This window comes from Simochromis diagramma, unplaced genomic scaffold, assembly GCF_900408965.1.
Source record: "Simochromis diagramma unplaced genomic scaffold, fSimDia1.1 OVJJ01000205.1, whole genome shotgun sequence".
In the NCBI taxonomy this organism is placed as follows: domain Eukaryota; kingdom Metazoa; phylum Chordata; class Actinopteri; order Cichliformes; family Cichlidae; genus Simochromis; species Simochromis diagramma.
In genome coordinates, this window is record NW_024386782.1 from 8891845 (window position 1) to 8916263 (window position 24419).

General features: G+C 39.1%; 1 protein-coding gene across 2 annotated transcripts in view; it reads left to right on the forward strand.

Annotated features, from left to right (window-relative positions):
- Positions 1–19878, forward strand: part of LOC120727174 (adenylate cyclase type 1-like) — a 37533-nt gene extending 17655 nt beyond the window's left edge. The window contains exons 5-20 of one of the 2 annotated variants that reach the window (XM_040021363.1): positions 8153–8280; positions 9316–9474; positions 9972–10113; positions 11762–11917; positions 13685–13882; positions 13979–14076; positions 14230–14314; positions 14770–14859; positions 15353–15615; positions 16363–16489; positions 17111–17272; positions 17355–17501; positions 17592–17690; positions 17805–17919; positions 18082–18206; positions 18340–19878. In XM_040021363.1, coding sequence (XP_039877297.1) covers positions 8153–8280; positions 9316–9474; positions 9972–10113; positions 11762–11917; positions 13685–13882; positions 13979–14076; positions 14230–14314; positions 14770–14859; positions 15353–15615; positions 16363–16489; positions 17111–17272; positions 17355–17501; positions 17592–17690; positions 17805–17919; positions 18082–18206; positions 18340–18765 — 2520 coding nt within the window. In that variant the 3' untranslated portion in view covers positions 18766–19878. The remainder of the gene's footprint in view (positions 1–8152; positions 8281–9315; positions 9475–9971; positions 10114–11761; positions 11918–13684; positions 13883–13978; positions 14077–14229; positions 14315–14769; positions 14860–15352; positions 15616–16362; positions 16490–17110; positions 17273–17354; positions 17502–17591; positions 17691–17804; positions 17920–18081; positions 18207–18339) is intronic. The other variant, XM_040021372.1, reaches the window with a different exon arrangement.
- The last annotated feature ends 4541 nt before the right edge of the window (positions 19879–24419 follow it).

Here is a 24419-nt window from a genome sequence, read left to right on the forward strand (position 1 = left end):
CAATAAAATTTCAGCATGTCAGCTTTTTCACTACTTTTCAACTATGTTTTAAGATTATTTAGGACTAACATATACAGAAGTAATGGGATATCTCTGCTAGAAAGAGAGTGTAATTAAAGACGATAGCGGGGAGAATTGTTACATATTTTCTCAGAAAACGTGATAGGGAGTGGCACGCCTGTTTGGTGCTTTCATTGGTGCATCACATGAAAAAAAAATTACATTAAAAAAATTACATTAAGCATCGATTTGCTTCCACTTGTCTAATTCAGGGCGGTGGTCTGGCTGGAGCCCATCCCACCTGTCGCAGGTTGATGGGTGGGGTGCACACAGGACTGGTCACCGTTCTGCAAGGGTAGTGCATAGAAAAACACAACCATTCAAGATCCACTTTACACTTAGGTCCAATTTGGATTTACCAACATGTTTTTAGATTGTGGGCAGAAGTCATAGTCCCTGGAGAGAACCCACACAGACATGGGGAAGAACATGCACAACGAGAGCCCCCGGCCAGCTGCTCGATGATGAATTAAATGTCAAAATTGATCATTTAATTTTTTTAAACAACTGGAGGCTATACTCTTTAGTGTAATTTGATTGGGATGGACTTCTATATGTATGTCTGTCGATATCAAAGGTGGACGTACCTACCATGAATCACCCATTAGTTTCTGAAGTTTTGTTTTGAACCCCTTTGAAGCCATCTTGGTTTCAAAAAACCAGGTGTGACAAAAAAAGTCTGACTGTCAAAGTGGTTTCATTCATTGGATTATCACCTGTCAATCACAATTCACTAGCTAGCGAGCACACCACAGGAAATCCTCCATTTTAAAACACAGTATGGTCAGTATTTACAAAATAAACTTTTGTTTTTATTCAGTATTACCTAAAAAGACTGACTGAGCCCATTAACTCATCCGGAAAGTGTTTACAGAGGTTAAGACAGAAACCTATAGCCTTCTATAGAACCAGAAGTCTTTTTGAAACCACAGCTATCGCCACCTGGTGGTCCAGAATGCAGGTTTAAGGCACAGGTTGACCACAGTGGCATTAATTTTTCTTGATGCTCGCTTCTTGCTGGATAAAGGGTGACGAGAACAGTGAGGCTGAACAAAAACATAAAGGAGAAAATCCAAATGTGAGGCCTAATAATGCCAAGACACCAGTGACAGTTTTCTCTGAGTCTACAAGCAACACCTATAACTGTGACAGTGGTCTGGGTCCCTTCATACTGTACCAAGGGCTGCATGTAAATAAGCACTGCCCAGATGGTAAGAAAATACAGTACATGTGTTGTCGCACAAGTTAATAGTAGTAATAAATAATTTTTTTTTTTTTAAAGCTTCAGGTCTTGGATCAGGTCCAGATTTTCATTTTAAATTTGACGGTTTGACTGGAGCAGCTCTTGAAGCTACAGGTCAAGGTCAGGTTTAGGTCTCAGCTGTAGTCTTGTGCAGAATTCTGTGACCTGACTATTTTATGACGCTACCAGATATTCGCCTCTTAGCGAGCTCATCTGTTACAGTACGCGTGCCGATAACACGTCATCAGATCTTTAAAGGTGTGATTCTTCGCTGGGCTGACAGGAGCATAACATATTTTATGCTCCTGTCCCCTATTTTTTTAAGAGACAAAGCCTGTATTTCTTGCGCTGTGTCATATTAAGTTGGTGTGTCTGTTGGAGGGGGTAGGGGGGTAGCTTGAAAATTGAAGTTTACAGGAAACCCACTCACACTGATCAGTATTTGCTGTTTGATTCCCACCACCCACATGAGCACAAGCTGGGAGTAATTATAACTCTTCACCACCAGGCTGACTACCACTGAGACCAAACACAAGGAGTGCATCTCAGGAAGGCTTTGAAACCTTATCGCTACTCAGACTTGATGTTTGCTGAAGCTGTGAAAATACAACACATGATTGACACCCAGATTATTATTCCATACATAGCTGAAGTGATCAGATTTACTGTACTGTAGAAATCATCTAAACTTAGCTAAATGTTTTACAATTAATATATAAAAAATATATAGAGAGAGACAGAAAGATTGACATTTGCAGTGGTTGTTTTTTAAGGATATGAAGAGATGAGGGACATTTATTTCAAAGACAAGAATGTCATTTGGCACACCAAATGGTCTTCTTGAGCCCCCCTCTCACTCTGTAAACACTTCCTCTCCCTGGCTGAGTTTCCAGCAATCTGTCCAGCACCCAAAACAACAGTTTCAACTGTGAGAGGAACTGAGATTAATTTATGGTTGTTATGGGTGCCATATAACATTAATAGCTCTGTACTGGTTGAGCTTTTGTGCCCGTATGCGTGTGTGTGTCGTGGCTGTTTCTGCGACAAAGTTTCACAAAGCTTTTCATTCTTGTCTCCCTTTTCTCTCCTCTTGCAACACCTCCCTGCATCACAGCTTTCAGACTCCTCCGCTCCTTGTTTCTCAGCTTTTTGATTGACATGCAGCAGCCTACTTCTCTCAACTCTGTCTTTTATGCCCCGTGGTTCTCCGCACTCTCTTCCTCTTTCATGTTTCCATTTTTAGGATGGCTCAGTGATGTATCTATCTTCTGTCTCTTACTTCCTTGACAAGTTATAGGTTCCTTTTCATTCACTCATACATGACTGTTAGAGCTTATAAAATAACCATTCTCTGCATGTGCAGGTCATGAATGCATATGATTTGAATGATTGATTATGATTTTAAGAGGATAGCAGTTCACCTAGCTGACAAACAAATGGCTGTACGATTATTTCCTAGTTGAGTTGTAATAGAATATCTGCAAGTGATGACTCACCTAAGTATGCGTAACCTAAGATCCAACAATAACATACCTCAAAACCTGTTATTTTCTGAAAAAAATAACTTTAGAAAGGCTGTCTGTACGCCAGTTAGTATGAGCCAAATACAGCTGAATAAAATATTAGCCAAAAACTGGATTATTCTTAAATGGAGCACAGGAACTTGTCACTGCCCACATGATGACAGCTGCCTGCCAGAACGGAAAATCTGGGTGTAGACACAATTAAATAACACTGTTTGGGTTTGTCCCATGAGCAGATGCAAGGATTGCTGTCGAGTCCTGCTGCTTCCTTCAGACTCCTGTGCGCTAAACCCAAACCAAACAAACCAGCGTGGGCTCTTGACTAGAAGAAAGTGGGAAAAAGTGTTTCTGTTTCAAGAAAAAAAATCACATTTAAGGTTTCTATTGCAGTTTTAACAAAAGCTAAACTTGCATAATACCTGAAACACAGCATGGTGTAGATTTAACAGGAGGGTCAAAATGTAGCAGGATGAAGCTGAGATTTTGTGAGGTTTTATGATTTTTCTCACACTGTCTATAATAAATCTTTCTGTTGTCTCATTATCTCTGGTTTTAAACAAAGCAATACCACTTATAGAAATGTTTTTCTACTCTCCAGGATCATACACGGATAATCCCACATTATCATCAGGGTTCTTTATCTGATTTGACAAAGCTCCCTCGAGAGCCACAAAATCATTGTGAAACTGTTGCACCCTCTTGTATATGAAATCCGTGCGTTACATTATCTATATGTTTTTTTAAAAACTCAGCAGTTGGTCAAAATACAAAAAAGCTTAGCATTGTTATTATCGTGTAGTTTAATAGTTATATGATTAGGATTACTCTATAATTGTTTTGTTTTAGTTCCTTGAGTTCTAGTTCAAGTTCATCGCCTGGGAATACTGTGACAAAATGTTATATAACCTCCTTTTCAGTATCTCAGTAATGTATTTTTTGCTGTTAATCCACTTCATTATTTTAAATTTCTCAATGCAATAATTTCTAAGCTAGTCGGCTCGTATTGTACTAGTTTACACATTTGTTTAACAAGCAAAATATCCCTGGTTCAGTGCCAGGAGGAGACACGAATCTGTCGGGATCGGATCGGGGAGGTTATTTAGTGTGAAAAAAGAGCCGGCCAAATCAAACATGCCAAGCTGCCTGCTGTGGCGACCTCTTCCCTTGAATAAGGGAGCAACTGAAAGTAGCTCTCTTGCTATCATTTTGACCTAAGGCCAGACAGAAAGCAAAAAGAAGCAAATGAATTAGGTAGGTCAAATAAAAGGAGGCTGTTTGCTACAAAATAAATGTAGTATCCTGTGAGCTGGATTTTAATTTGGTCCCATATATAATGGCTCTTACATTTTTTGTAACGATACTTCAATGTTGTTTTCCTCAAAATAACTGATATCCTATGAGACTGGTCTTAATGTTGGTCTTAAAATGCTGCACGAGACTTAGTGTCCAAAACGACATTAGCTTCAACTCAGCTACATTTTCACCAATTTCTTTATGTTAATTAAAGAAAAACGTGTGTGTTTCCAGTTCTGATCAAACATTCAATAACACCAATGCCATCTTTGAAAATAAACCAGTCCTAAAACGCCAAACAGTTGGTATTTGCCATATCTGTTAAATGCTTCACATCTACATTAATAGATTTCTTTCTTATGCCCACTCACTCCAGCCCACAAGGCTGAGTTGGGAGGAGGAAGTGTTGATATATTTTTCATTTGTTGTTGCACAGAAATTAAATTCAATCATTAAAAGAGCTGGTGGCTAAAAGGGAAACATCCACGCATATGAAGGAGATGGAAAAGCATTAATGGGGCAGGGGAAATATTGAGTTAACCCTATAATAAATCACTCCCTGTATTGATGAAATGTTGACATGAAAAACTTTATAAGCCAAAAAAAGAACATATGTAATGGCCTTATGTAAAATTCATAAAACAGTTTGACTACTTCTAATTAGATGCTGCAAAAACATTGCAACTACCAATATGATCAACCACAGAGCACATTCAGGAACACGTGTGGGGAGGGGCATTTGTCTTACGTCCTTTCAGCCCCCAAAAGTTGCAGGAATGGAATCTTTAGCTCATCAACACAGCAGTGATATTTGTCTTCGTACCAGAGGCAAAGAACTGTGTGTACTGCTCTTTAGGGACTTGTAGGAAATTAAGAGATGAGCTGGCTCATCTTTTTGCTCCATAATCATTTATTGAATGTTCCCTGTATTTGTGTCTCTCCTTCCCTTTGTCTGTGTAGACTGAAATGTATGCTAATTTACATTCCTGCTAATACTACCACACAATAGTTCTGATTGCAGTGCTCAGTATAAATCCTAATCACATTAAGACATGGCAAAAAAGGTTGTCTTAAAACTGCTTTTCTTTCTTTGTAAATTGAAGTAAGTGTCAAAATCTACCTAATGTTCTGTAACTAGTTACACTGATGACCACCCAGATTGCCCACAATGCTTCAGTCATATGACACTGGTAATCCTGCTTGGGTCTGAATCAGCTCCTAAGCCCTCACACTGCAGCTTAGCACAGGAAAAGTACAAAGTAGGAGACACTGTAAGCACCGGGGCTTTCCCCTGCTTCCTGTAGCTTCAGCTGTGTCTCACTATAGCCCCATCTGTTATTGCTCCACTTTGCCCAGAGTTAGGCTGAAGAGACCTCAGTGGCTCTGTTACAATATTTTTTTTTTTAAAAAAAGTTCTTAGTGGGAGTGTTTACAGTGCTGCGCAAAAGTCTTGAGTCACCTCTAATTTCTTATTTCTAATAGTTTCCTTCCAAGGAGGCTTCTAAGGCTGCTTTCGCTACTCATTTTCAGATGATTTTTATTTTTAAGCCACATTTCATTCACACACAAACACAAAAGCTAACACATAAATGAACCAGTGTTGTGGCAAAACAAAGAAGACAGCATGGCCACAAACTAGCTTTAAATCTTTAGGCACTCTGTTACTAGCAGCCTCTCCTTTTGTTTGTTTACGGATTTAAATTTAGAACTGCCTAAAAAGAGAGCTCCATGCATTTGACTTATTGTCAAATAAATGTCATTGCCTTTCTAATCTAAAAAGATTTGGGGAAACTGAACAAGTTGAGGGCTACTGTTTGCTGAGTCCTAATCAGAAATGGTCTCAATTGAAACGTGGCTGTTTGAAGTCATCCTTAAGGAAGGGAAACAAGGAGAAAAGGCATCCCAGCTCATACAAGAGCTGGACTGAAAATCAATGGCAGCAAATCTTGGAGCGATTCATCCAACTTTGATATTTTTGGTTCAAGTTTTGGAAATATGTACAGATGTTAGGAGACGGCACAACAGTGAGTGTCTAGTATAATGCTATATTTATCATTTAAAAAGAATCTATAGTTAGAAATATAGAATTAGTCGCTGTAGAAGGGAATATGCTAGGACTCAAAAAAACAATTTTTTTGTTGAAAGTTTCAAGAGTCCAGTAAAGGCTAGATCATGCTTCTTTCATACTTGCTGTAGTAAATCCATGCTTTTCTTAATCAACTATATCAAGTGTCAAGAGCGACCAAGGCAGCAAAGGTTTATTGCAGTGCAAAAAAAGAAACCAGGAAGGCAGATAAAAACAGACCAAATTTAGAAAGCTATACATGTTATGTAGCACAATAATGTCATTGTATTTTCGTATCTATTTAAAATAGGCTATTTAAAATTTTAATCCTCATACAAATTAGTTGGTATTCTTTTGATCTTTAGTTCTATATATGGGGCTTTAATTTAAGAGAAAATGTCTTTCACAGAGCAAAACTGCCAAGAGCCGCTCAGCACACTGCTGCTGCATAACACTCGGTCTTTTGTAGGTTTGTGTCTAAGAATATATTTTGTACAAACAGCCGCCATGCCACTGAGTACTTAAAAAGCATGACCACAGCAGGTAAACTTGCACAAGACAAAGAGCAGCCGCTAAAGAGCAGCCGCTAACGAGCCCTGGCTATCTTGCCGAATTTCACATGGCTCCCATGTTAAAAATAGAGCATCCGTCTTGTCATGTGCCCACCGATGTGCATAATTATGAGTCTTTGTGCTCTTCACATGCATGGCCAGCAATCCCATTACCTCCATGGAAACAATGAAGGGTTATGAGAAGGCACCCACGGTAACCTGGTCTCCCTGGTAAAATGAATGCCTGTTGCTCATATCCTGTAATAATGGGTTATATTTGTAAGCTGTTTTTTTCATGCCACTGCTCATTGTGTCTAAAGAGTGAGAGTGAGTAGAGAGTGACTCACCTTATTCCCTAAAATGAAACTGATCCTTTAATATGTCACAGCATTGTGGGAGCCATTTTTAGTACGAGTCCATATTTTTAACACTTTTAATGAGATACCGATAAAGAAGCGCAAATAACTTTCTGTCGCAGTCTATTGATTTGTTTGGCCACAGAACTGTCTCGTATACACCGCACAGTCAGTCTCATCCTGTCTTCACAATCAGCTTTTAGATTTTAATGTATGATTAGCACAACCATGTCACTTTCGTGTCAAGATCTCTAATTTAAGTTGCAGGACCACGGCATAGGTGGTGTCGATACTGAATGAGCATCAGGCAGTTTCTCTCAATAGCACAGATGTTAAAATAGAGGGGAGAAAACTAAAAGCTGCTTAGCCAGCTAAGCATCTCAAAAAAGATATAGAGCCACCAAAACATCAACTTTTGTCTTGTGAAGTTCTGTTTTAAAGCCTCAACTTCACTATTTAGTTGTTTTTTGACCTTCTCACCATGCAGCGCACCTTTGAAATGGTCGAAGACACTTAAGAACAAGTTAGAGGCATTGCAGGCCTGAGTTAACAAGGAGTTTCTGTAATGAATTGTTTATTAAATAATGTGATATTAAAAAAAAGGCAGAGCTTTTATAACTGTAATGTGATCACATACTGAGTGATAATGTATTTTGACATAATTTAAATGTACTCAAATCTTATATTAACGATGTTACCATTGCAAGTCTGCAAGTCTGAAACCACCTGCATCATGAACCTAATCAATCTTGGAAACCGAGCAGCCTGAAGCTACACTTAATTAAACTGCTGGGTATGGATCACATTAATCAGTGTAAGGGAAAAATTATATTTGAATGACAGGATGTTTCAATCAAAGCATCCCTGCTCTTAGATGCCTCTCGTGTGACTTTGATTAAACTGGAGGAAAGTTGCTTTTTAATGTGTATTTTTTTGTCAACATGACTAATTACTATTTTTTTTGTATACTTTTAAAACTGCTGTAGCATCAGTTTGAATTTGTAAGTAAGGGTGATTTCTTTTCTTAAAAATTCTCCTTAAATTGTCTCTGTGACTGACAGGAGAACCACTGTCGCAGGATTAAGATCCTGGGAGATTGTTACTACTGTGTGTCCGGACTGACACAACCCAAGACCGACCACGCCCACTGCTGTGTAGAAATGGGTCTCGATATGATTGACACCATAACGTGAGTCTCTTATGCCTGTGGTTTTCATGTGTGACCCGAGAACACATTTACCCCTTCCAAACTCTGACACAAAAGTCTTCAAAAAAACAGCAGTGTTCAAAGTCGGGGGATGGGGGGGGGGAAGCTTTAGGGGGGAAGTAATAGGCTATGTTTTTCTTTTTTCTTTTTTCTTTAATTAGAAAGTCGCTGTTTTCTTTGTATAGTTTGGAAGTGAAAAAAGATGCACAAGAAAGTTAGAGACTGAGAAGCTCCAGAAGATTACATCAGATGCTTTTCATGATTTGACTGTAAGTCTGTTAATTAAGATTAAGATCAGATTTGTCCACCAACACTGATTAAATAAAAATGCCCAGCTTTTCAGTCTTTTTGTTCTCGGTCTATTTTGGTACGTTAGAGCAAAGCAGAGCATTTCTGAACAGCTTCTGGTCCTTGAAGACATCGTGACAGATTGTTATATCTATTTATAAAGGACATTTGTGGAAACAGATTCTTAATTCTGGATGTGTGTATCACCTGCATTCGACCTCAATTATTTGTGATCTTAATGTTAATGAGATCGTTTGCTGAATGAATGAAATCAGCGCCGGGTGTACATTTCAAACCATGAAAGAGTTGGCAAATTAGTTGATGTAAACTTCTTATTTAATTACTATATGTGTTCATGCATACATGTAATCCATTGTTATTGTAACACTGTGTTTTTTGTGCTGTTTTTAATGCTCTGCCAAATTATAGGCAAACTATTCGATTTAGACAGAGTTGGACAGTTGGGAAAAATGTAGTCACATTATTTGCCAATTACTTTAAAAGATGACAGTTAAAAATTATGGAAGTGTTTAATATTGAAATGGTCCAGATATCATTTAAAAGTATTCACATTAAAATACACTTTTTTTTTTTTTTTAATCCAGTGGATTAGTTTATTAATTATTTTTTTAAAGTAATCTGACCCAACTCTGGATATAGATAAAAATATATAGATATTGCCCTGCCATATTACCTCACTGAGACTCTCCATGTTTTTTGTCTGTACAGGTCAGTAGCAGAGGCCACAGAAGTCAACCTAAACATGCGCGTGGGCTTGCATACCGGTCGAGTGTTGTGTGGAGTGCTGGGTCTTAGGAAATGGCAGTATGATGTGTGGTCAAATGATGTGACTCTGGCCAATGTGATGGAAGCTGGAGGACTACCTGGGTCAGTACTCAGCATTTTAAAAGCATACAAGCCTGAACAGCTTCAGACTATTTGTCTCTGCTCTGTTATGGTACCCTGGAAAAAACATCTTGACACATTAAGTGATTTCTAAATAATAAGGTGTTAATATTTTTTGCTCTAGAATCAGTCTTGTTCCCTGTGTTTTTAAAGCATTAGTCGGTGATTTAAACTAAATCAGGAAACAAGGCCAACTGCAGGGAAGACCCTTATGGTTGAATTTTCCCCACTGGACAAAGAAATAAAGAGAGGCACAGAAGCAGATTCAATTCATCCACAAACTTCAGGCAATGCAATTGTGTGTATCATTACAAACAAATTACCCAAAGAATCTTATTAAGACCCACCAAAGCAGAATTTCAGAAGTTATTGTGAACACATCCTTTAGCTCTCGACTCTTCTGCAACAGACCTTCTCAGGTCTGTGTGCTTATAAGACTTGTTTTAATATTTGCCCTGCTTCCCTTATCTGTACCACAGGAAAGTTCACATTACCAGATCTACACTCGAGTGCCTAAACGGAGACTATGAGGTGGAGCCTGGAAACGGCCATGAAAGGAGCGCCTTCCTTCAAAAACATGAAATCGAAACCTTCTTTATAGTGCCATCTCACCGACGGAAGGTACCCAATTGCACTTCTGTGTTTAGTAATATTCTGTATTTATATCTTCAGTAAAAATGAATGAAATCACAGCAATAGTTTTCTATTTGTTTAAACCATTGCCTTGGATGAACCTTTTCGTACTGAGACAGTTTACTGTACATATTAGCTTCCATAGGTAATCCATATTAATTGACCTAACTGGTAAATCAGAACAGGACAGGTTGACAAAGCAGGTTTATCCTGGCCAGTCACTATACTTCAGTAGAAGGATCTACTAGAAAACATGCTTCAAAGACTGTAGAAATGTAGTGCAGTTTGACTACAGAGCTCTCACCCATTTGTTGTTGAGCTGATCTCACGTTCAGCCTGTAATGGATTGGACTGGGGCTACAGAGAGAAAGAAGAAGAAAAAAACAGCCCGTGGCATCTATCATCTTAAATTTGCACAGTCCGACAAACTTAAAGAGATATGTGTGTGTCAGTGCATCCACATAAGCATGCACATTTCCAACAGATGTGCCCCAAGCAGCTGGAGAGGGAATTTCAGTCTTGTTACTGTATAACTCTATAAAGCCTTCCTTCTCCTCTCTCCTCTCCTCTCCTCTCCTCTCCTCTCCTCTCCTCTCCTCCCTTCTACCTGCCTAACAATATTTCTTGCAGCAGGTTTTATGTTATGCAAGCCCACGCTTGCACATAGGTTACATGGTGCCTTATATGAACCTGTTGTATCCCCGTTGCGTGTATTTTTCTTTGAAATGTGAGAGACTTGGCTAATCCTCTAGCTGATGATTTAACTTCATCAAAGACATGGCTCAAAGTAAGATAGGCACAGACTGTATTGTTGGATAGGCTGATATTCTCACTTAGAGACATACGGTGGGGTTTCAGATTAAAGGAAAAGCTGAACCCTTGACCCCAACAATTAAGGGTTGAAGTAGTTTCATAATGCTCATAATGTTGCTGGGGGCATTTTGCTGGCATGGTTTGGCTATTCTTGTGCCCTTACAAGGAAGGTTCAAATAGTTTTTAGCAATCACTTATATTATATATTAAATCATTTTGTATCTAAATAAGCGCGATCTCTCCCACAATTAGAGTGCCCCCATCCATTGGGTGTCACTGAGTGGTTTGATGAGTATGAAAATAATTGGCACCACCAGCTCTCAACCTTGTTGAATATTTATCAGCAATTTTGGACTGATTTGTCAGAAAAGGCTTGTCACTGTCATCACCTTCCAATAGCTTTTGGAAGAATGAATTTCTGTGTTTCCAGTAGATTTCCAGTGATCTGAAGCTGGTGGACAAATGGCCTTACTAAGAAATGCTATGTTGCATTTTCCCCTCAATTTGCCATTTGTCTCTATTTTCAGCTTTATGTGTTGATGATGACATATTTTTGTTGTTTCAAATGGTGCTTAAACACACGTTCTTCAACAGTTTACTGAAAGAGAAACGAGGGCATCAGAGTCCTAACGCTATTAAAATCACCAAAGGACTGATGTACCTTATTTTAACTGCATTGTTGAGCATGAGCATGATAATAATGACTGGATGCATGTGTCAAGTCCATAGTGCCTGTGCATGAATTATAGACCCTTACATAATATATATTACTGTATGGGATATCATGACTAAATACTTGTTCCCATTTCTTATCTGGTGGCAGATATTCCCAGGATTGATTCTTTCGGATATAAAGCCCGCCAAAAAGATGAAGTTCAAAACTGTGTGCTACTTACTAGTGCAGCTTATGCACTGCAGGAAGATGTTCAAGGCTGAGATTCCCTTCTCCAATGTCATGAACTGCGAGGACGGTGATAAGGTATAAACTCTCAGTGTCTGTGTTGACGTTTCTGTGTTTGTTCTTACTGTGATTTCCGAATAGACGCAACACTGAGTGAAAACCTGGTGAAAAAATTAGGCTTGTGTGTTCTGTGTCATAGGAAAAGGGGTAATGGAGCGTCCTTTTTTAAAGGTCCCTATCCAGTCAGTATGTTGGTCTTGGTAGAAATGTCAACTAGCCTGTTAACCCTCTCAGGCTCAAATTAAGTTTTTGTTGGTAATGCACAAAAGAATACCTGCAGTGGTACTTCTGAGTAAAAAAAACTCATAAAATATGTATGTGGGGTAATCAGGTTGTTAGCTTTTAACTGTTTCAAATCTGCAACGCCTGCCTTGAGAGGGTTAATATGGCTAACTGTTAGAAGAAGTGTTGTGTTATTTAACCTTATATGTCTGTAAATTTGCACCTACTGCTTAAACAAGGAGTTTCCTGGGTCCGTGTGTGTGTGTTTGTGTGTCTGTTGTACATATTTTCCTGTTAGTAAGGTGTGTAGAATTTATATATAAACTTAAAGGTACAATAGTGTTGGTTTGTGTGTAACATATTTTACAAGTGGCTTTTTTCCTAGAAATTTATGGAAGTTTCAGTTTTTAAGATGTTGCCCTTTTTAAGATGTTCAAATAATCTTTACCTCACACTGCATGATTATATGTCTCCCCGTTAACGGTAATCACAGCATCCTCCCATCAGAGACAACAAGCAGATTAGCATAATACACAAAACAGTAAAAGCTTACTGCCTTTGTCATGGGCGGTTTAGTTGTAGTAAACCTTCCACTGAATGGTAAATTCAAATTCAGGCCACACACACTAGTGCTCAGTGAAAAGATGTATGCATTCAAGGCACGAATGCAAGCAATATGAGGGACAAGGGATGAATGAATAGGATAGCTGGTGCAGCAGACACGGTTACATGATGTGTCCCGTGCTGCACTGAGCACAATATAGAACATAAGGAGACGTCAGGATCTGCAGGCCACTGTGTTTCTGCCTTATAAATAAACCAAAACAAGAGAGTGGGGAATGCAAAAAGAAATGGGGGGGAGTGAAAATGGGCCAGATATAAAGACTGGACTGGTGAAGGGGATATAAACAGAAGCAAGGAAAAAAGTGAAGTGAATATATGGAAGCAGGTAAGAAAATAAGGAAATAAATATGAAAAAATAAAGAATGAATATACATAAGATGAGTGAGTAAGAGCAAGGTGAGGTAAGAAGATGGTATTACAAAAAAACTGAAGTTGAAAATAAGAAGTAAGCAAGTGGATACACTTAGAGAAGAGACAAAGAAAGGAGACAGTGGCACAGGAAACGAAGCAGAAGAAATCAGTGACATCCGTGAGCTGAGCACATCCATGTCATGTCACGAGCTCGTGAACACCGGTGATCCTTGATCATGCTCTGATCACCTACTGTGCTGTGTTCAGATAGCATGCTAACTTACATGAACAAACACACCTACACGTACACACACACATACCCAAGGTGTTTGCTAAGCTGCTCACTTTGGCTGCCGAGGACACAGCAGGGTGCTTTCAGTAATGAAGTTAAGTGTGAAGGCAATGTCCTAATTTGAAAGTATAATCAGCTGCCTGTGTTTATTGTTGACTCTTATTCACCCTTGTTCCTAATATGATAATACTCAGGCATTGCAGAGAATACAGGGTGCTGTATTCACCAAACTATTGTTGTTTAAGCTCTGCATTGTAAAGTGAGTGGAGATTTCTTTTCATTTTGTTTTCCACCAGCGGAGGGCCATGCGAACGGCTCCACAGAAAATGAGGAACCGCTCCAACGCTAACCAGGCTAATGTGATCCAGAGCAGCCCCAGAACACGGGTCAACCGTTACATCGGTCGGCTGATTGAAGCCCGTCAGACCGAGTCTGACACGGCAGACCTCAACTTCCTCACGCTCATGTATAAATGCTCTGAGCGTGAGCACAGGGTGAGGGAAACTGCACTGAGATGTTGCTCAATCATGTTACAATTCCACATTTTATTGTTTGGTTACTCGCTCTCATTTCGGTTTTGCCATGTGCAGTACCACCAGGTGCCTGATGAGTACTTCACCAGCGCAGTGGTCCTCTCCCTGATCCTAGCTGCTTTGTTTGGCCTTGTCTATCTTCTCATCATACCACAGTATGTACCGAAAATGCTTCTGTGGGTCCCTTCTTTCTCTTTCTTTTTTTTTTTTCCCTTCCCATTATTTTATCTCTCCAGCTGCTTCTTTAACATACCGAGGTCTGTCTTACTAACCCCATCATTCCCCTCTCTCCTTTTTTTTTCTCTCAGGGGCACAGTGGTGCTAGTTCTTCTCGTCTTCTGCATCTGTTTCCTTGTAGCTTGTATCATGTACCTCCATATCACTAGAATACAGGTAACTACAGATGCTTTCCTTATCCTATTGAAGTGAAGGTCTTTTTTCTTTTTTTTTCATTTATTAGAGCATTAACCTACACCACAGATGCATCTACCTTCTGTTATCTGCAGTTTAAAAAACCTGGCAAGGGAAATGTTCTTCTGTATAGGTTTTTGCTGACCAAAGACAAATTATAAATGTATTTTGTGAAACCATGTAAGAACAATTTAATAACCACTAGCTTTGAGGTTACATCTATGCCCCTGTGTTGTATTTAAATTCTCACATGCTTGTCTTTTCTCTCTGTTCTTTCCTCAAACCCCAATAATTCTTGTCCATCATAACATTTGTTCTTCCTCAAGCTGTACTTATAGTTATTAACACTCTGACACATTATATTGGTGTTGTCTAAATGCATTCAAGGTATTCTAGGCAGTATTTATATAATAGTCTCTATATTTTTTTTCTGTCAGTGTTTTCCAGGGTGCCTGACCATTCAGATTCGCACTGCTCTCTGTATTCTCATAGTGCTCTTAATCTACGCTGTGGCCCAGGCCTGTGTGGTAAGTGTAAATGCAACAGTAAAAAAGTGTCATCTGCCACAAACTACCCACCTGACTGGCCAGCCAGCTAGTAAGAAAAATCTCACCGTGTTTTGAGCTGCTGCTGTTCCCTCTGATTTAACGGTGCCAGTGGGCTTATTTTAAAAATATGTTTAATTATTATTTTAGAGGTGTTGCTTTAGATGATGTGCAGTTGACTGTGAAATTAATAAAGCTAAAATTGTGGCATTATCATAATTTAATTATCACGTTTTTGCTGTGTTTACATATGTCACGTATAACATAAATCTGAAAGCATTCAAAGTTTGAATTATGGTCATACTATGTGTTTAAACAGCTTACACTATCCAGCTGTACAGTGCTGTTCAACTCATGTGTTTTGTTTTTTTCTTTAATGAAATGTGCAGACAAGGCAGACCGTGAATGTAGATGAGCATTAAGCCTTTCTCCAGAAATATTTCTCACTTTGCATCGCTGTGTTTGCTTTTGACAGGTGGGCTGCATGCCCTGGCTGTGGGGTAGTGCCAATACAAACAGTTCCATCATCATCATTGATGTGGATAGCGGCGCCAACCACACCATGGCAGAGCTTCCTTGTGACGGCGCCCGCTACGCCTTTCTCTCATGTGTGGTGGGCACACTTACCCTGGCGCTTTTCTTGCGCGTCTCCTGGATGCCAAAGATGGCGCTAATGCTTCTTCTGGGGGTGCTGTATCTCACCGTGTTGGAGCTCAGCGGCTTTCGCAAGACTGCAGGGTGAGAGGTTCACGCCACGACGTATTCAGAAAGCTCAGACACATTCCTGACTTTCCCTGAAGTTATATGACAACAATGAAGTGAGAGATCTCGCACAGTTGTTATGCATCATGCATTATGTGCGTCAGTCGGGTATCAGAGGTAATGCCTGGCTGTGTAATAAACAGATAGGCAAGAGTTGGAAGAGCATTTACAGTACATGTGCTGAGATGTATGTGTGTGGAGGAGTTGTTGCTTGTCTTCAGCCCACACACTCTTTCATTTTCCACCCTTTGAAGCAGCACACATGCTTATTAGTTCCAAATCAGAAGCCTAAAAGGACAATGTGGGCTGCATGATGGGACCACGTTAGCTATTTCAACCCAGTACTGAGGGACCATGCCAATTTTATTAGAGCTCAGATCCCAAATGTGCAACTGAAAAAAAGGATTATTCTGAATTTGTTCAGGTCAAGGTGAGGATTCGTTTTGAAAAAAAAAAAAACTTTTAGATTTAATCATGCACAAGTTAATAGTAATATTCCATGATTTCAGAATACGTTATAAGCACAATAAAGTTGTTTTGTTTTGGGTTTTTTTGCTTGCTTTGTTTCCATGTCCTTCTAAAAAAGCCCTTGCTTTCATACTTTTGTGAAGTAACTCTACTTGTGATCACTCCCGACGCTGTGGGGGGTCCATTCAACCCTCCTGTGTAGTTTTCTGTGTGGTCTGGTCCAGTGCTGACTTGTGCAATTGGTCTCTTCCGCAGTGGGGGGTCCTTCCACATCCGGGGCTATGAGCCCATCCTGTCTCTGTTGCTCTTTGTCAGTGCCCTTGCCCTCCACTCCAGGCAACTTGACCTCAAACTACGTCTGGACTTCCTATGGGCTGTACAGGTCAGGAAGTGTGCAATGATATGTCTGTGCATATGAAAAAAGGCTATGGATATACATTTCTGGAGGATGTGCAACCATGAATCCAAAGTAAACTCTGAAAAACCTTTTCTAGTTTTTGTTTAAAGGTGTTGCAGGGATCACATTTAAAATGAGCAAACAAATGTTTGTGTGCATGTTTGATCAAACACAACAAAAAAAAGTTGCGTTAAAATGATTATTGAAGCATTGCAATTGGATTTTTAAAAAATTATTTGGTTTGTTTTTTTACTTTTTACAAAGCAACCCAACTTCTTTTGGAAATGAGGTTGTATATTTATAGGCTGCCAGATGTCTGTTCTTGGCAACAAAAAAAGAGTAAGAAGCTTCTTCTGGCTCGGTTTCATTTGGCACTGAGCGTTTTGCATAGGGGGATAGAAGTGTTGAAGCTGAATTTAAGCCATTTAACCCTTTAACTAGCAGGATTAGTCATGTAATGTACCCAAGTCTATTAATCATACTCTGAGGCTTACAGCAGTCTGATGCTCACAAGTCATTTTAGTGACACCATGTGGTGGAAATATGAAGCAAGCTTTGGTTCTCACAGCTATATCTGGATATTTTGTGTGCTACTTTTCCTGCCAGGCGGAGGAGGAAAGAGATGGAATGGAGAAAGTAAAGCTGGACAACAGGAGGATCCTCTTCAATCTGCTGCCTGCACACGTGGCTCAACACTTCTTAATGTCAAACCCAAGAAACATGGTGAGCCACGATAATAGACAGGCAGGCAGGCAGACAGACAAACAGGTAGATAAAAAGGCTGAAACCAGAAATGACTAATGATCACATCTAAGAATATTTTTACTGTATTGTTTTTCTTTTCCTTTAGGATCTGTACTATCAGTCCTATGCACAAGTTGGCGTCCTATTTGCCTCAATCCCGAACTTCAACGATTTCTACATCGAGCTGGATGGCAACAACATGGGAGTGGAATGCTTGAGGCTACTGAACGAGATCATTGCTGACTTTGACGAGGTCTTAGTATTTTTTTATTTCTTTACTTTGTAAATTTGGAATTGTTTTTGCCTTGTAGTGTCAGGTGTTTATTGAATGTGTGCTTCACAGCTCATGGATAAGGAGTGCTACAAAGACATAGAGAAAATCAAAACCATTGGCAGCACATACATGGCAGCTGTGGGACTCGTCCCCACCATTGGGACCAAGGTTTGGATTTTCCTTTTTATTTATGTGTTTATCTTCTGTCGTAGTCTTTAAAGGGAATATGAAGGGTCCTTTCTCACATGTACACTAACTGCTTGGTGATCTTTCCCTCTGTAGAACAAGAAATCTGTGTACGACCATCTGAGCACGATAGCAGACTACGCCATTGAAATGTTTGATGTTTTGGATGAAATCAATTATCAGTCATACAACGAGTTTGTCCTGAGAGTCGGTAAGTAGACATACAATATAAACCACCTTGTTGGATTGTTGGGTCCGATTTGATGCTATATAAATAAAATTGAACTGTTTTGGTTCCCTGGCAAAGACAATTTAAATGTGACTGACTTTCAATGACTCTGTTTTAGTTTAATGTTTTTATGTCTGTGCACAGGAATCAATGTGGGTCCAGTGGTTGCAGGGGTGATTGGAGCACGGCGACCTCAGTACGATATCTGGGGTAACACGGTCAATGTGGCCAGTCGAATGGACAGCACTGGAGTACCTGGGAAAATACAGGTACTTGTTTTCAATTACAAATGATCCACAAATATGGTGGAGTCAAGTGTAAACAGCTTGCCAAGCTCCGCTGTCACATCTACCAACACTTACAATAACAAATATCTGTATTTCCTATGCCTCTATTATCCAGGTGACTGAGGAGGTTTATCGGCTACTGAATACCAACTATGACCTGGTTTGCCGCGGCAAGGTCAGTGTAAAAGGCAAAGGTGAGATGCTGACCTACTTCCTGGAAGGGAAGGTTCAGGGAGTGGGCACTGCAACCACTTCTTCGGTGATGCGTTCCGCCAGCCTGGCACGTCGGATCCACTCCTGTGGAAAGACGAGCGTCCCGACCAATCTGGCCAGCGTCTCCTCTGCTGCCAGCCTCACTGCTCATCCCGGCATGGGTAGCAACATGCAGATGAACACTGCCAACAGCAGCAGCAACAGCCAAGCCGCATGCCTACCCTCATCCTGTGTGCCCGCAGTGGGTAAGGTTGATGAAGAGAGGGATGTAGAGGTGACAGAGATTGAAATTGAGACGGTGGCAGCTGCTGCAGATGTGTCAGTGTAGGAAGAAAGAAAATATATTCATCTTAAATAAAGCAAGAAAACCTGGTTGGAGGACTAGAAGCGTCTAGTCTGTACTGGCACAACCCAGGATACACCCATTCAGGATGTGAACTTCCAGAAATATGAAGTCATTGTATGGATAATCATACTTGCTTTAGGGATTTTTAACTGCTTGCCACTTTTCAGAGACAAAATGCAGAGTGCAGAGACGGGTACCCGGAATCTCAAATCCTCTTTTAACATCTCTGTAACAGATGATTAGATGTGTGGTTTTGTTGGGTTCCATCAGATCCAGGTATAATGAGCATATTTATTTTTTACTATGTTGTACATATTCCGTGTTCGGGGGATATGTGCGTTGATATCCAGAAAGAGACTGATCATGCTATTGCTTTTGCACTGTCTTTCTTATTATGCCAAGGATTCATTGCGTTATTTAGCGTAAAATGGTGTTGTTTCTTTTTGGTGTATGTAAGCATGCAAGTGTGTACTTGTGAGTGTGCGTATGCATGTGTGGTCAATTCTGAATTGTAACAAAACAGCACAAAACAGTCTCTTTTCTTTTTCTTTTTTTTACTTGGAGCTCACTGGATGAAATATGCTTTTTATGATACATATTTACAATTAATAGTGCATGACTTTTTAAAAGTTGACAGCCATAGTAATGATACTCCTGTTGAAAGAAAACCAAAGTACCGAGCTTTCCATAGATCACTAGCGATAATTATATTGCCTCAATAAAGATGAGAGAGAAAGTTGCAGTAGATGTTTACCACATGCTCGATCACTGGTAGAAGACAAAGGTGTGTTTTAAACCCTGGAAAGACAAAATCAGTTTTCCTTAATACATGACATTCTTTTGTATTGTAGTGCAATATGGCATGTACACATAATACACAGAAAGGGGCAGCTTTGTTGATGAGGAGGCAAAAAGATAATACGAGGAAAAGAAAAAGGTTAACAAACCTAAACAGAAGTCATACTGAGTTGGATTTGTGCTTCTGTGGATGCTAGTTTATGCCAAAATGGGACCAGCGATGGAGTATTGTAGAACATCACACAGAGGGCCCACGCATCCTTACATACAGATATCTAAAGGAGTTAAGAATGGCATTCATCCACACAGAAGAAGAGCATATACTATAAGCACATGACTTCCACAAATGCATGACTAACTCCTTTAGCCTAAACATTTCAAATGCTGTAAGTACTTTCAAACATTTCCTTGAGGCCACAGAAGATTTCCTGCAGTGTCTCGCTGCTGTCGTCTTTCAGGCATACACATTACTGTACTATTGCTTTTTGTTATCTAGCAGCTACATTTTTGAGTTTTCCTCAAGAAATTTTAGCTTTAGCACATCTCTCAGATGTACTGTCAGAAACATGATGCGCTTCAGATTATCTTTATAGCCTGTATCTTTATCAGCACATAGAACTTTCACTCGATCTGCAAAAGTGTAAATACATCACGTTTCAAGTTCTTGCCTTACTCAATAAGCTTACAGTGATTGCAACTTGCCTTTTTAGATATATTCACTTTGATATGCAGATCATACTTTTTGTAAATAGTCAAAAGTTGTAAACTATGTTGTATCTTGTACAGTGTAAAGTTGGGTTATTGAATATTTTGTAATAAAGACAATATTGGTGTATAAAATATCATCAGTATCGCTATGATAAAGAAAGTAGTTTCTTGAGTTTTGGCTACAAATATGAAAGATCACCTTTTTTTTTTTTTTTTTTCTCAGACATTATTTAATCACTTTCGTTGTAAAAGTTTTCTTTCTCAACAGGAAAATATTTAAGACAATAACATGTTTATCATGCCGGTCAATGTACTTTGACAGCCCACGGCTAGTTGGATGTCACCATGTGTCAAACACAGGGCAGGGGCCAAAACTGTTTTCCTGGTACTGATGTAAAGTTTGTTTAAGGTTCACTCAGTGTAACAGTTAAGTCAACAAACACTTCATTTGCTCAACTATTTAGCTCTTTTATGGGCTTGGAGAGAGGAAACAATGCTTCGTTTTTTGTAGTTTTATGTTGATTTACCTTGATGAAGTTCTTCATTTACTAACAGGAGTGATATCATTGAGCTTTTAAGTTCATGTCACCTTCTCTCTAATTTAAGCTGAGCTCAAACAGTAAAGGGAAACTACTGCAAATAATGGTTAAGGAGCAACTCTCGTCATGGTGTCATCAGGGCCAAAGGGGATTGAAATGAGTAATTTGGTTGTTGCACTCCTGAATGGTTAGAATTACATAAAGACAAATAGCATATGTCACAAACAAGAAAATGTAACTTGATTATATATATATATATATATATATATATACCCATAAATTATTGATTTATGTAAACATTTTTCTGTGAAACAAAAAAAATACAATTTGCTAGTCTGTTTTAAGAAAAAAAAGAGAGCATTTGTAACACATTTCTACTTCAAAATGAATTTTGACCACAGTTTATATGCATTCATTCTCTCCTCATCAGTAGTCTATAGAGATGCAGAAATCCATGATAGTCAGACAAATTTAATTTTTGATGTGTAGGCAACCAAATGGAAATCTTGCACACTGTCTGCCTTCTGCCTGTATATTTATTAAATTACTGTGGTTAAGTCTATTGGACCTTAACCAATAACTCCACATTCTGGGTTATATACACAACACAGAATTATTATTTTATTTATTGATATTTGAATACATAGATCAAAATCTTCATTCCTGAACAATGCTGTAACATATTGATATATGACCTTTTTTGCTTTGATACCTATTAATATGTGACATAATGGGAAAGTCTGAAGTTAATGATTTCACTGATGCTATAAGTTTACAACTGATATATGATATATACCTGAAAGTATTCACTAATCAGACTAAGTAATTGGAAGACATTTGATACGATGTTAGACTAAGGCATTTGCTATATATTTTACTTAGTACCTTTTACTGTGCACTAACCTCAAGAATGCTTATTAGTTTCTTTTTTTAGCCAATTGGAATTAATTAATTTTTAAATGGTAAATGGCCTGTATTTGTATAGCGCTTTACTAGTCCCTAAGGACCCCAAAGCGCTTTACATATCCAGTCATCCACCCATTTACACACACATTCACACACTGGTGATGGCAAGCTACACTGTAGCCTCAGCCACCCTGGGGCGCACTGACAGAGGCAAGGCTGCCGGACACTGGCACCACTGGGCCCTCTGACCACCACCAGTAGGCAACGGGTGAAGTGTCTTGCCCAAGGGCTCGAACCGGCAATCTTCCGATTACAAGGCAAACTTCCAACTCTTGAGCCACTATGGCCCCGTAAATGGTAAATGGCGCAAAATGGTGCAAAATTAACGTTGCTGTCACAATAATAGTCACAATAAGCTGAGTGACTTTAAGCTGCATTGCTTTATTTTGCATGTATATTGTAAAATTAGGCAATGCAAGTAATTTTCTCATGCACCTGCAATGACCTGTCAAAACATCTACTGTGAAAAATGTTAAGCCTCTGCACCTGATTTCAATAATCAACTGATGACAAGGAGGCCACACTCACACCAGAGACTGCAGTATCTTTACTCTCGTTCCAAAAAGCTCAGCCATCCAGCTAAATGGACATTCAACAGCCAAATGTAAGCCTAATCTGTTATCACTATTCTTTGAATAAAGTAAATCAAGTGATAAAAATGGTAAATGTCATGAGTAAATAGGCTTTTTGATGGAACAGAGACCTGGTCTGGAGCCCATCCAGGAAGAGTCAGAGCTTGAGGATGAAACTGAAGGGAACAGAACAAGAGAAGGAAATGAGGTCGATTTTCCATTTCAAGTAGGTGTGGAGGAAGAGGATGCGCTGGCAGAAGATGAGAGCGATAAAGATGACGATGCTGCTCAACTGAGGGTTCTGAGACCTGGGAGACTGTCTCGTTCCCTGAGCCAGTTTTCAAACCATCCACACGAAGGAACCGAGAGCGTTTCCGTGTCTGATGTGAGCACGCTTTCTTTTAATCTACGTGGTGAAGCTACAACACCACGACAGCCAAAATTTACAAATGTAAGGAGATCCAATAGCAGTAAGGTGAAAATAAAGGTAGGTGTTCCTGAGTATTTACTATTTGCTCCTATTTAAATAAATAATAATAATTTTTAAAAAAAAATCTGAAAAAAGACTAGTTTATTTTGCTTCAAGGCCTCCAAGATTAAGTGGCAGAAACCGAGAAGATCTAAACAGCCAGTCCGGAAGCCAAGGGAACGCTCTAAGAAGAATTTAATAGCTGTGAGTATAATTTTAAGCAAAGCTGTCTTGACTTAAAAAAAAAAAAAATATGGACCTTAATTAAATCTCTTTTCCACTAATGCCCTCTAACATATTTCAAAGGAGGAACCGTTTCCCCCCTGGCTAGCGGATCTGATGGTCAGCATCGAAGAGGCAACAACTCATCAGCTAGTGGTTGAGTGACATTATCTCGTGAGGTGAACGTGAAACATTTGGGACACACCAACCTGGGACCTCATTCGTGACAAACTGAATGTTGAACAAATTCTGCCTAATGTGCCTTATTTAAGGGAGCCACTGACAAGAGAGTGAAGTCCATGTGCGGGCCCGTTTCGTTTGTTGTTATACGTGAATAAACAAAAGGCACGATAACTGGTTTCATTACACAAGAGTTCAATGCTTAGAGAGAACATGACGTTTACATGATGTGTATATTTTGTGCAAGAGTTAATTATGTCATTGTGTTATTTTCAGTTTGGTATTTGTGCTTCTAACCCGCTGCTGTCTTCACTGTATTTTTATTTTGTGTATCAATCCCTTTTTCAACCAGCACTTGCTGCTGTTAGGTTCAACCTGAACCCGTTTACCGTTTCTTAAGTTACTAGATTTGGATGCCAGTGAAGAATGTAACACGAAGAACCAAAGCTCTCTTCAGCAAGCATAGCAAAGCTGACCCCTCCCCTACTGTGTGGGAGCAACATGGCTGGTGCACTTTAGTGTACCGTCAGTCAGAGTTGACACAAAATAAATCAATAAAATTTATTTTTCTATTTTTTATGAAAAGAAAGTGTTTTCACCTAACCTATGTAAGCTAAAGTAAATCTGCATTAAAATGCATATTAAAGTATCAGTTCATGCAAACGTAGTAACGCCGTGGTCCCTTTCTTACATCATGATTATGTTATTAAATTAGTAAAATATGTGCGATTCATGCATCGTCTGCAGTACTTTAAAGAGGAGCTAATGCAGACTTCTTTTATATACTGCTGGGTGTTCACATTTCTAGCAATTTAAATGTATAAACGTTTCATTTAAAAACATATTTTTCTCTAATTAAGATTTTAAAAAAAATTAAGATATTCAAAGACAACATATTTTACCTTCCTATTAAATGCAAAATGTACACACACAATGTGCTCATTTTTGTTATTTCTCATTGTGCCCATATCCTCACATTCATCAGCATTTTATCTCTTTAACTTCATATTTTTATCCACAGACTGTACACATAGTTTTGTTATTAAGACCTGTGTTTTTAGTAATTGGTCCTGATGACTGTATCTGTTTCCATGGTGAATAATTATTAAATAAAAAATGCAATTAAAAGTTTGCAGGGTAAAAGCAAGTTCTTCAGTGAATGAAAAGCACGGGATCACTGCC